The following is a 12,523-nucleotide window of genomic DNA, read 5'->3' as shown; positions in this document are numbered from 1 at the left end:
TCTCAGAGTAATTGGAAAAGGTTCTTTTGGAAATGCCTTTGAAATAAATGATGGCCTTACATGAACTGTTGCTGGGATGCTGCAGGCTCTATAGCTATTGTTTGCAACAAGTGCTAAACTGGTTGAGTCTGGATGGCTCTGGATAGCGTTTCTAGGTGCTATGCTGAAGGTGCATTGTCAACGGTCAGCCCATGACCAAAATTTAGATTTTTAAGATTCACTAATCCTATAAGGAATGCAAAGTAAACTTAAGTCTTAAATGCTTCATAGGTGTGTCAACTATTTAAAGGACACCCAATACTTTTAACTCACTCAGTTGCTTTAAAAATATATTTGTATCTTCTATCTGTGTTGTGTTCTATGTAATCCAAGACTGCCACACTCACAGGAGGAGGTCCCTGGCAACTGAATCTCTTCCTGCCTCCAAGGACTTGCCATTTATACATCATTTGTACCTCAAGCTCTTTTTTTTTTTTTTTTTTTTGCAGTTGTTTTGGTTTTGATTGTTCACATAGAACCACATAACCTAAATTTAGAAAGAAGGAAAGATAATTGCTAAGAAGGGAGAGAAGGTGATCAAGATGATTTGAGATTTGATACCATAAAATTGTCAACATTTGCCTAGTTGTAATAACAGAGTGCTATTCTGTGCTTGTTGAGAAAATGCTGCACTTTTTTTCTCCCTCCAGATCTTAGTGTGTGATTCATAGAATTATTGAGTTGTTTTTCAACTTCTTAAGGGAGAAAATGAAAGTAAAAAATGTAGATGGTTACTCTAAATAAATTGACTTTATACATTTGTCACTAGAAAACAACTATTTGTAGTTGAATAGTAGCTTGTAATTGCAGTTATTATAGTTTATGGTATTTACAACCTGCTGTGGTTTGAATGTTGCTCTTAAGACTGTAGTTAGTGACCCACTCGATTTTAATTGCTAGGAAAATTCAGAAAATGTGAAAAACTTTTGTTTAAGCCTGGGAAATACCCATTCTTGCTTACCTCAAAATTGCATCAGTGACTACTTAATGACAGCAGAATGCATTGAAAACATGCTCTTTAAAATCTAGCTGTTACTAGAACACCATAATAACTAGGGATAGTTGCTTTTTTTGTTGTAGGAACTCTGTGGTAAGAGGAAAGCTTCTACAAAATCCTTAAGAAAAATATAGTATAAAAAAGTAACTGGTAAATAGAGGATTTTAAAAAATGAAATGTGCATAAGAAGTAGAAAGACACATGTGTAGGTTTGACATGGTTATATTTATTTAAATTCTTTGTCTCCTTGGACTTTTCAGATAAGGTTGTTTTCTCTCTTTTTGACAAAATATGTAATTAAAAAATACATATATCATTTGTACACCTCTATAGTTTACAACTAGTCTCTTTTAAAAAAGTGATATGCCAAAACTCATTTTCATGTAGTAAAAGTTTGCAAATTTGAGCTCTCCAATGTCAGGAAACAAACATTTTGTGTACTAATTTCTAAATTACTAGCTGAGCTTGTAAATGTATCTGTTGTTTGTACAGCCAGGGCAGTCTGTACAGAGCAGTCGGTATTGTTGGTGTTTCACCGAGCGTTTGCCATTGTTTAGTACTGTTTGTCTCTGTGTTTACTCAATATTACCATACGCTATAATCTCTAAACCAGATGAGAGCATCCGGCAAGCATAGACGTCCAAGCTGGAGCCAAAGTAAGCAGTGGGAAATGAAGCTGCTATAAAATTTTGTGGACACTAGTTGCAAAATGCGCTTTGAAAATTGTACATAGTAAATGGGAAAGTAGGTCACGCCTCATTTTTTATAGTCTTTTCTGTATCCATCTTTCAAAAGTTTGCTTATACTTGGTGTTCAAAGTAGGCATTTAAAAATGGTGTGGTGTGAAAATAATTTTTAAATAACAGTTTAAATAATTAAGTAGTTTGTGTTTATTTCCATTTTCTGTAAACAATGGGAGTATTTTTAAAAGCCTGTTACAACAACTAAATACACTTTTGATCACTTCTAAAGGAAGGGGCTGTGTGACTAAGAGAGACATGAATGATACTGTGGTTTTTGTTCATTCTCATCAAACTTTATAGCCAATTTTAGTCAGCCTATTTAGAGTTTGTTTTCCTTTGCTGCCCACCTTACTGTTAGCTTACTTTAGTAAACTAGAACAAGTTTAGCCAACAATTTTTGGAGATAGAAAAGGGTAAAGAATGTCTGGCTTCTGGCTTCTGTGATCCGAAAAAAAAAAGAGACAGAAAAAACTCACTATAGCCTGAGTAATTAATTGAGAATTAATTTTTGTAAAATGTATAATTGAAACATTCTATTTTAGAAGGAGGTAGGTGGGACTGTGGGCTGCTTCAAATTTTAGCATTGAAATTTTAAAGATAAAATTTAAGTTATCAAATATTTACTGTACACTTACTATGGATAAGATAAAAACCCATTTAGGGATGAGAATTTGGGATGAGATGATTGTTGTAACTGAACATTGAATATGGTTCTCAGTATCCTGGTATTTGAGAGTAAAAATTTTGAAAATAGATTCTGTAGTTCTTTTGATTTAATAAAAGGGAATATGCAAGTTCACATAGAGGAAGAAGCTTTTCAGTATTTAGAATTATCTCCTAGATCTGTATTGTTTTCTCATTCCAACCGTGGGGAAAGACAGAACACTACAAACATCTTATGTGACCCAGCGCAACTATTACCCTATATACTGACCTAATGCATCATTTGTAAATCCTTAATAATAATGATCATCATAATCATAATAATACTATACTTCTGACCTTTCACAGTGTATTCATATCTGTTATCTCACTTAAGCCCCTTGGTTGGTCTTTCTATCAAAGCCTTTAAAGTGGATACATATGTATATACACACACACATATAATAATGTAAAAATGGTGTATGTATATAAAATATGAAAATACTTCCAGATTATTTAAATAAATATCTTTATGATGGCAAGGAGGTAAGTGATGGCTTTTATCCCCTACTAGGTGTCAGGCTCTTAAGCAGGCAGTTTATATACATTATCTCACTTAATCATCACCACTAAATTATAAAATAAGTATCTATATTCCCATTTTACAGATGAGACCTTCATGGTTGCGACTAGAGAGGTAGGAAATGGACTTCTGAGAGTGGAAGATACTGGTCCTGATGGAGGGACAGTGGTATTCTAAGACACTGTTTGATTATGTGTTCACTCTCTAGAGTGGTCAGGAAAGCTAATTTTGTGGTACAGGTAGGACTTGGACTGTTTATTGAAAAAAGGGAACAAAATCGAAGAATGGGGTTTGTGTAAATGCTGATGAGTTCCATTTAGATCGAGTTTAAGGAAGGGAAGGAAAGATTTTACAGAAGATGGGTACAACTGGCTGTGGTAAGATTTTTGGTTTTTTGCCTTCAATTATATAGGTTTTTGTTCAATGTTTCTTTGAAAATTGTTAATAACATTTAAACTTTGCTGATGTTTGTGAAGGAATATGATGAGCTGTTATTACCTTGAATAGTTAAATAAATTTGGGAATGATTGCATTATTTATGAACATTATGGCCACCATGCCCTATGTAGGTTAAGGATATTTTTTTAAGCAAACTGAATTGTATGAGGTCTCTCTTAAATTTTTCTTTGTTACTTATTTAATATACAAACAAAGCTTATTTACTGTAGAAAAATTAGAATATAGAAATTAACATGAAGGGAAAAAACCAATAGTCCTATCACTGGGTTGAATGTATTTTGATTTTTTTTCCCTGTGTGTTTCAGAAATATGGCTACACACACCTTTCTGCAGGAGAACTTCTTCGTGATGAAAGGAAGAACCCAGATTCACAGTATGGCGAACTCATTGAAAAGTACATTAAAGATGGAAAGATTGTGCCAGTTGAGATAACCATCAGTTTGTTAAGGAGGGTAAGGAGTGTTAATGCCAACCACTTTATTAAATTAAATCTGCCTTTCCTTTGAATAATGAAAAAAAAATCAGAGTATTTAATTTCTTGCTTGTGGAGGGTAGCATGGTGTTTGAGAATGGCAGAACTGGAAATTCCACTTTCACATGGGAAGAAATTGGGACAGTAGCAAACATTCTCTACCCTAGTCTAGGATCAGCTACAACTCAATATCTGTATATGTGCACTTGACCCTTCCCAACGTGTGGGCCATCAGTCTTTTCTATTTCTTCTTCCTTTTCTCTTCCCTTTCCTCCTCCTCTTCTTCCCCTCCTTTCCCTTTTCTGTTTCCTTCCAAACTTCCTTCCTTCCTTCCTTCCTCCCTCCCTCCCTCCCTCCCTCCCTCTCTCCTTCCCTGCCTCCCTACCACCCTACCACCTTCCCTCCCATGACCTTCCCATTGTTGCCAATCTCTCAGTCTTGATGTTTCCTTTTCTGGTGCATGCATCACCATCTTCAGTGTGAAATGCTGAGACTACTAGCTATCAAACTAAAATATGTTCTAAAACCAGATACCTTGCATTTACATAACTCTCCACTATAGATTCCCAAGACTACAGTCATAAATAGGTATTTTCACGTATAAGAAACATGAAGGAGAAATGCAAGAGTTGGAACAGCAAGAAATAGTTGAAGCCTGATGGAAAAGAAATATATGAGCTTCTGGATGGAACTAGAGAAACTGGAAGACAAACAGTGGCTTATTCACACACATTCTTCCCTTTTGTCTCAGAGATTGGAGTAACCTGCTTCCATTGAGAGTAAATAAATCTTCTCTTCTTATTCTCTGGATTTAATGCCCCATCTCCACTTTTTTGCTTCATTGTGAAAGAGTAGTCTGTGCTTTTTACTTTTTCATTTTCTACTCTCAACCCTTTGCAATAAGGTTGTGTTTCCATCTTCATTGAAGCTATTCTTGCTGATATTACCAGTAATCTTCTCTATCAAATCTAGGGGATATTTTCAGTCTTTTTTCTTGTAGCATTTAACTCATTGTCTGTTTAAAATTTATTCTTCCTTTGTTCTCTGTGATACCATTTCTCTTGATTCTCTTCTTACTTCAGTGACTGCTGTTCCTTAAGTCTCCCCTGATAACTCTTCTTCTGCAAGTGTCTTAAACCATGATGCTTCTCAGCGTTTCATCCTCGGTTCTCCTCTTATTTTATACATTTCTTGCTGGATGGTTTTAGCCATGCCCAAGGCTTTCACTATGCTAAGGGTGCCAGATCTATAGCTCTAGCACAATTCTTTTTTCTGAGCTCCAGACTTGTATTTCTATTAGGCATCCTTCTGAATGTCTCTCAAATGTCTCAAAATCAACATGTCAGAGGCTGACTGTATCATCTAAAATGTGATCACCCTTTGTTTCCTGTCCTGGTCAATGGTTCTACCGTCTGCCAAGCTGCACAGGCCAGAAATCTGGGAGCCATCCTACATTTCCCACCTCTTCCTCACTTTCCCAAATCCATTCAGTGAGCAGATCCTTTCAGTGAGCTTTCCCTTTATCCTCTTCTATTAAGTTTTTTTTTCTCTATTACCACTACAATCTTAGTTCAGATCCTCTTTTTTCCTTACTCAGACTATTGCTAGAACCTTATCATTATTAGTCTTTTGCCATTAATCCATCCTTGTCCTCTTCTAATTCATCCTTCATGGTGCAGTCAAGGTGATTTTTTCTAACAGTGATGCAAGCATGTTCTTCTACTGCTTAAAATTTCTAAGTGACCCTGTATTGCTTGCAGAGTAAAAACCAAATCTTTAGTGTGGTGTGACAAGTTCCTCATTAATTTTGGCTGTACCTGCTTCTGGTCATATCTCCTACCACTCTCTATACACATCCTAAGATTCACCTCTACCAACTTATTTCAGAGTCATCAAAGCTGTTATGCTACCTCACTTCTGAGCCTTATACTTCCAGTTTATACCGTCTCAAGTACCTTGATCCCTGTCTGCCTACCATTTCATTATTTAAGATTCAGCTCCACTGCCACCTCTTTGATAAAGCTCTCTCTGGCAGTTTCCCAGATAGTTTGTGCTTACTTCTTTGTTTTATCATAGCATCCTTTCATACCTCAGTGTAGAACTTAGCACATTTACTAACGCATGTCTGTTACCCCGTGGACTGGGAGCCCCCCAGGGGACATGACCTTGCTCTTCTTGTTTCCTGATAATAGGCCTTGAATAAACGTATGCTGATTGAGTAGAATATTGAGGTACCTCCAGATATTTTCTACTACTGTAATTGGGATAGAAGTGCTGCAGCAGGGGCCCAAAAGTATTCTGTGCAGCTTTTGTGAATGTTAGGTAAGCCAGGCGCTAGGATAACCCTCAGATAAAGGAATTAGGGGTCCTGAGAACCATTGTTCTGAGGAACTAGGGAACAGTTGGAGCACTGAGGGACTGGATGTTTGCTCTGGAATAGAGGCTCGTCTGGATTTTGTCAAAGTCATGCGTCTGTGCTTCTCCCATGGTGGTCGACAGTGGTAAGGGTTTGGAGACAACAGGTAGTGCATCTCCCGTTCACATATCTCCGCATTCTACCTAAATTCAGACTTTGGAAGAGAATAGTGAAACGTGCTACTCGTACTGAATGTGTTGTTCCTTTTGCTACCTGTGTTTTGGGGTGGCCAGTGGCATTTAGGTTTAAATTAGCTTTAGTTAAAAAAAAAAAAGAGTATCAAATCTTACACTAATAATGAATGCAAGCAATCTTTATATATGCAAAGCTTTTTGTAGTTGAACTTGAATTACTACAGAAACTCTGAGTACCTGTAGAAGCAGCATACTTCCTACAATAGCAGAATGACTTAGGAAGAGGAAAGGGAAGGCAAGGTAGGGTCTCTAGTGGCTGGAGTAAAGATACTGGTTAATTCTTACCTTCCTCCTTTTGCTGTTTATAACTTTGTGAAAGTAATGTATGCTTACTATAGAAAATTTAGAAACTACAGAAAAAAATTATATGCATATAAAATGGAGGAGGGGTACATACCCGTAACTCTACCAGCTTGAGGCGACCATGTTAGTACATTTAATACATGAGATTATTTCCTTTAAGTCTTTTTTTTATGTGCACCCTCCACTTTTTATGATTTAAAGCATAATAATAAAACAAGCACTCATATAGCTACCACTCTGTTAAGAAATTTCATTTTGTTAATGTAGTGTTGAACCTAAATCTTCCTTTTCCTTTAGGAAATGGATCAGACAATGGCAGCCAATGCTCAGAAGAATAAATTCTTGATTGATGGATTTCCAAGAAATCAAGACAACCTTCAAGGTTGGAACAAGACCATGGATGGGAAGGCTGATGTATCTTTTGTTTTGTTTTTTGATTGTAATAATGAGGTAATGAAAATCTTCATCTGCCTACATGGGCTTTAAACAGATAGTGGTCAACTGTTAGAGAAAAACCAAGTCATTTCTCTTTTTTTACTGGTATTTATTTTATATTGGCAATAGTATTTTTTGAATTGGTGAGTTGGATGGACAGAACAGCACTGTCTTACTGTTGGATTATTAAAAGCTATTTGACATCAGTAAACTTGTGGGCCTAAAATTTGCTTTGTTTTCAAAATAACAAGAATTTGTTTTGTTTTGAATGAAGAATTGACTTACACAGTAACGTTAGGTAATGAAGTTGCACCGTTACTTCCCAGTAGGCACTATTATCAGATCTTGCCTTAGGATGTTGTTTACTAGAAAAGAAACACATTTCTGGGAAGTTGGGAAAACCTATTTTAGAGAAACATATAAGCCATTTTTGTCTTCTACAAGTGAAATGATCTTGAAAAGAGCAGGAAAGCCTTCTTTTTCTTTCTGGCACTTCTAATAACATACCCAGACATACCTTTGAATAACTAAATGAATTTCTCGGAATCATTTAATTAAAAGGCCTGACTCTGTTTGACAACTGTAATATAAACTTTATTAAATTAATACCAACAGCCTGAAAGAATAAGAATCTGAAGTACTGCCTTGAAGGAAGTTGACTATTCTTGGGTTGAATTGCAAATGTGCCTGTGGTAGAGAGACTTGCTGCAGCCTTTAAGTTGTTTTAGAATGTAACTCTCTTCTTCCAACCCCCAAAAATATGTTTTCACTTATTCTTCAAAGTTAATTTTAGAATGTTACCACAGCTTTTATAACTAAGGAATGTTTATTCATGATTAACAAGGGATATTTTTATTCACATACAAATATGTTGACTTTTAAATATTTGGATATTTGTGGAATTATCGAAAGAAAAGTAAGCAAAAATGTACAAAGTTTGAGACATGTAATTCATACTTAATAAGTTAATAATATATCCTAGATGGGACCATACACATAGAGATCATCTTTTTATTGCGGTTTGAAAAAAAATACACAGGAAAAACTGAGTCATGAATGTATTCTTATTATGCTCTGTACTTATTTAACGTAGTTTATATAAATTGAACCACATGTTTCAACTTTGCATGTTGATTAATGAATTAGACACGTTGGGTTTAACGCAGGGTTTTGTTGGTAATGTCTTCAAACTTTATTCTCTTTTCATGCTTAAAAGACTGGCAAATTCATGTCTTTTTAAAAATAACCTTGTGTATATTTCTCTTTTTAGATCTGTATTGAACGATGCCTTGAGAGGGGAAAGAGTAGTGGTAGGAGTGATGACAACAGAGAGAGCTTGGAAAAGAGGTACTCTGCAAGTTTTACACATAACCACCCCAGTCTCGTTTTGGAGCTTGAGTAGCGGATTAAACACTTGCCCCATTTTGGTCCAGAAAAAGAAAATGTCATGCTTAGATATGTAAAAAGTCTTGTCTAAAAAGAGATAAGGGAGGGAGTCAGTTGGGTCATATTCTGTGTTGTCCCCTGATCTGTCCTCTAACGGGGGAAAGAAGTATACTCAGAACCTTGCAATATTTGCTCTTTTGCAGAATTCAAACCTATCTTCAGTCAACAAAACCAATTATTGACTTATATGAAGAAATGGGGAAAGTCAAGAAGATAGATGCTTCTAAATCTGTTGACGAAGTGAGTATCCCCCAGCCTACCTAAAAAGTTAAGTAAAATGTGCCTGGGGCCTGGGCGGGGTGCAGGAGAAAAAGAAATACTATGACAGACTTAGGTTGCTTTTTAAGATACTGGAAACTAAATGAAAAACTAGGCTTTTTCTCCTTTTTGAATAGAGTCTAAAATGGATTTTACATCTTTAGACTTGGTTCTTTGTAAGAAGTAAGTGGTTTATTAATTCTCAAACCTCTTTTGTCAAGCCCTGAAAAATTGGCATTTTGAGGACTGTGATTTGGACTATGGTCATTTTTTAAAAATCTGTAACATGAATGGCAGATCGTCTAACTGAAGAGCCCCAGGCTAAAATCATCTCTTCCATCACAGAGAGTGTAGCTCAGGAGGTGCAGAGTTAGCACAACTCTGCGCTTGCCTCTTCCTTCATGAATCAGTGGTCTCTGTGCTGTGGTTTCCAAGCCCTCAGTGCCCAGCCACCATTTCTAGTGTCTTAAATTCACCTAACCTTTCCGTGATTCCCTGTATCATCTTCTTCTGGACCTTTCTTTTTTATCATATAGTCACTTTTGGTTTTTTTACCTATGGTCACTTCCTATGGAAGTAAAGTAATGCATCAGAAAACTTAGTGTTTTAGTATCAGAACTAGGAAGATAAACCACTTCAGTTTATATTTTATCATTTATTATTGGTAGCCTATCAAGAAGCTTGTTTGGTCCTAAAAATATTAATAAAATTGAAGCAGCATGTTAATAACTTCATATGTATTATTTATATTATACTACTGTCTGAAGTAAAAGAGATGAAACTAAGAAATTATAATGTGTTTTTTAGTGATCCATTTTGAAAATTAATATAAAATTGACTGTTTTAAGAGGAATTTAGCGATGTGGTATGTTAACAATATCTGCTTTTTAAATTATTGTTATCTTTTTTCCTTTACAGGTTTTTGACGAAGTTGTGAAGATTTTTGACAAAGAAGGCTGATTCTAAACCTGAAAGCATCCTTGAAATCATGCTTGAATCTTGCTTTGATAGCTGCTATCACAACCCCTTTTTAAGACAATTTTAATCTTTCATAATTACATCTCAGTTAGTGGCTGGAAAGTACATAGTAAGACAAATTAAATTTTTTATCTTCAGTTTTAATTTTTTTTTCTTTCTGTCGCTGGAGTAGATTGTTAATTCGGTTCTAACTTCATCTTAGCTATGGTGCTCACAAAACAAAGAAGAATATTAGCTGGTTCTTTGTTTTTATTCAAAAAGAATATCCCTTTTATAGTTTGTGCCTTCTGTGAGCAAAACTTTTTAGTATACCCTTCGGTAATTACAACATGTTTGGATTAGGGATTCCCCATGTCTTCTTTCTCTTGCAGGTTTTAAATTTCCAGCCTGTTAAGGGAATTTGTGGACCAAATTCCAAAAGAACTTTTTGTGTAGTTAGTTCTTGCACAATGTGTTTGGTAAACAAACTCATAAAGTGAATTGCTAGAAATGTTTTAGTATTTATCAAATAACTGACCATTTCCTATACAAAGGGAAGACAGCTTAGGCTTTATTTCACTACAACTTGTACAAAGTTGTGTGACAGGACAGTCTTTGCTTCCAGAGATTAGGATGGGGGTGCTGGGGATTCAGAGCCTGGCAGAATTGTCAGCTTTATTCTGACATAAATCTGAGGACGTAAGGGGCAAGGATCACATCTAATGACATGGTCCTTATGCTCTATTATATAGTGTTGTTAATGAAACTGATCTTAACAAAATTCCCAGCCGTGGAACCTTGAAATGCATGTATTTAGATTTATGGTAAAATGAGTCAGTCAGCAATTTAGTAATACTTCAAAGTTTTTTTGTTTGTTTTCTAGACTAAGTATAGGGTTAGTATAAAGCAGAAAAAAATCTAATGGTTAAATTTCCCATTTGAATTTTATTTTCTTGAATACTTAAAAATCATTGCACTTTGGTCAGAAAAATAATAAATTTATCTTATAAATGTTTGATTCCCTTCTTGGCTACTTTTATTCAATAAATTCTTTTATGGCATTATGTTGAAGCATCGAAAGGTACAGAATTTAAATAAAAAAGCTATAGAGTCTAAGGGAATTTTCTGTTAAATCCATTCTTCCTTTAAAAATCTCTGAGAAATTTCTTTTCTCCTTTCTTATCTTTTTCTGCTGTCACTAGTGCAAAGTGGTATCCAAGGTTCTTAATATGAGATTTATTATAATATTTCTCATTTTCAGCACTTATACTGTTTGGTATACAGGGTTAAATTGGGCAAGGAATTTTGACTTTGTATAATTAGATTTTATATTTAAAGTCATTGAGAGTAGTGGGACAACTTATGGATGTTCTTTTATTGTAATAGATTTATTTATTTCTATGTGTATTATGAAATTCACTTACTAATGATAAATTTTCAACATACGTGACAGAACACAAAATATTCGTAAGTATTGTAACATATTAGCCACTAAAATTTGTGTTGAGATTATCTTGGTTTCTTGGAAGAGTTTGTAATGAATTCTGACCTTGTGATTTGGTCTAGCCAATACAGAGGGATTTTACTGGTAGTTTTAATCAAACAGCTGAAGTATGAAGCAAGAATAAAGACTCAAGATCTTGAGAACATTCCTACTCACACAAGTGAAGAAATCCATCAGATGGGGATCTAAATATTTATATTGATATTGTGAAAGCAACTTTAAGGTTTTTAAGAAGACTGCTGAGTCTAGGTCCTTTGCTTTCTCCCATCAAATATCTTTCAGTGGCATTTTGAGAACAAAACTCAAGAAGCATAGTAATTAGAATTACTGAATTTTGAGGCTTTGCTTTTTGTTTGCTTTTAAAGTAGAAAAACATGTTGGCAATATTGAGTTTAAGAGGTGATTGAGATACAACTGACTTTACTAGTTTGGTCATTCCATTTATTAAAGATACAGTCATCAAGAAGTTTTTGACTTTAAAGACCCCAATGGAAGCCTTGCTATTTTTTAAAAAAGTAACAACATTATTTTCATTCGGTGATGTTGGTTGTGTATGAATTATTTAGTAAATAATCTCAATAAATTTTGTGCTATGGCCTTTGCTGTTTGCTGGTTCAGATTTCTATTCTCTCAAACATATGAAAGATCAAGAAGTATCATATTTAACATGTAAACATGTGGGTCTTCACAGGGCAAAAGCAGAGTTTAGGATCCAGAAGAATTTTCTGCTCTGTGTATTATGTTTATGTGTCTTGAATTCACCAGAAAGCATGGCTTCATCATACTCCTTCCAGAAGTAATCTGGATCGAGGCACAAGTAGCCTAACTCGTTATTGGACTGCAGCATCAATTGCTTGTTTGAGGGGAAAATTGGCAGCAGGCAATGTGTCTCAGGATGCGGGTTTTTTGTCGGCTTGTGGCTTTATCCATGTAATTTAAGTGGTTGTCTGACATTCCAATGGTCCCTGGAGATAATAGTGGTTGGCAATGTTGGCCAGACAAGGTCAGCATCTTTTCCCTGGAGGTTTGGTCCTTCATCTTCAAACATACTAACTGTACAAACCGTAGTGCTACA

The 12,523-nt window shown here is 35.2% G+C and overlaps 2 protein-coding genes across 3 annotated transcripts in view; one reads left to right on the top strand and one right to left on the bottom strand.

Annotated features, from left to right (window-relative positions):
- Positions 1 to 12,046, top strand: part of CMPK1 (cytidine/uridine monophosphate kinase 1) — a 29,924-nt gene extending 17,878 nt beyond the window's left edge. Inside the window, exons 2-6 of the mRNA XM_074376526.1 lie at positions 3,769 to 3,915; positions 7,146 to 7,298; positions 8,554 to 8,630; positions 8,873 to 8,969; positions 9,906 to 12,046. Coding sequence (XP_074232627.1) covers positions 3,769 to 3,915; positions 7,146 to 7,298; positions 8,554 to 8,630; positions 8,873 to 8,969; positions 9,906 to 9,947 — 516 coding nt within the window. The 3' untranslated portion in view covers positions 9,948 to 12,046. The remainder of the gene's footprint in view (positions 1 to 3,768; positions 3,916 to 7,145; positions 7,299 to 8,553; positions 8,631 to 8,872; positions 8,970 to 9,905) is intronic.
- STIL (STIL centriolar assembly protein) overlaps positions 1 to 12,523 on the bottom strand; it is a 129,671-nt gene that overhangs the window by 73,647 nt on the left and 43,501 nt on the right. The window lies entirely within an intron of this gene.

The sequence above is a fragment of the Camelus bactrianus genome, chromosome 13 (assembly GCF_048773025.1).
Source record: "Camelus bactrianus isolate YW-2024 breed Bactrian camel chromosome 13, ASM4877302v1, whole genome shotgun sequence".
Classification (NCBI taxonomy): Eukaryota; Metazoa; Chordata; class Mammalia; order Artiodactyla; family Camelidae; genus Camelus; species Camelus bactrianus.
Note: the sequence above shows the minus strand (reverse complement) of the source record. Positions and strands in the feature narration are given on the sequence as shown.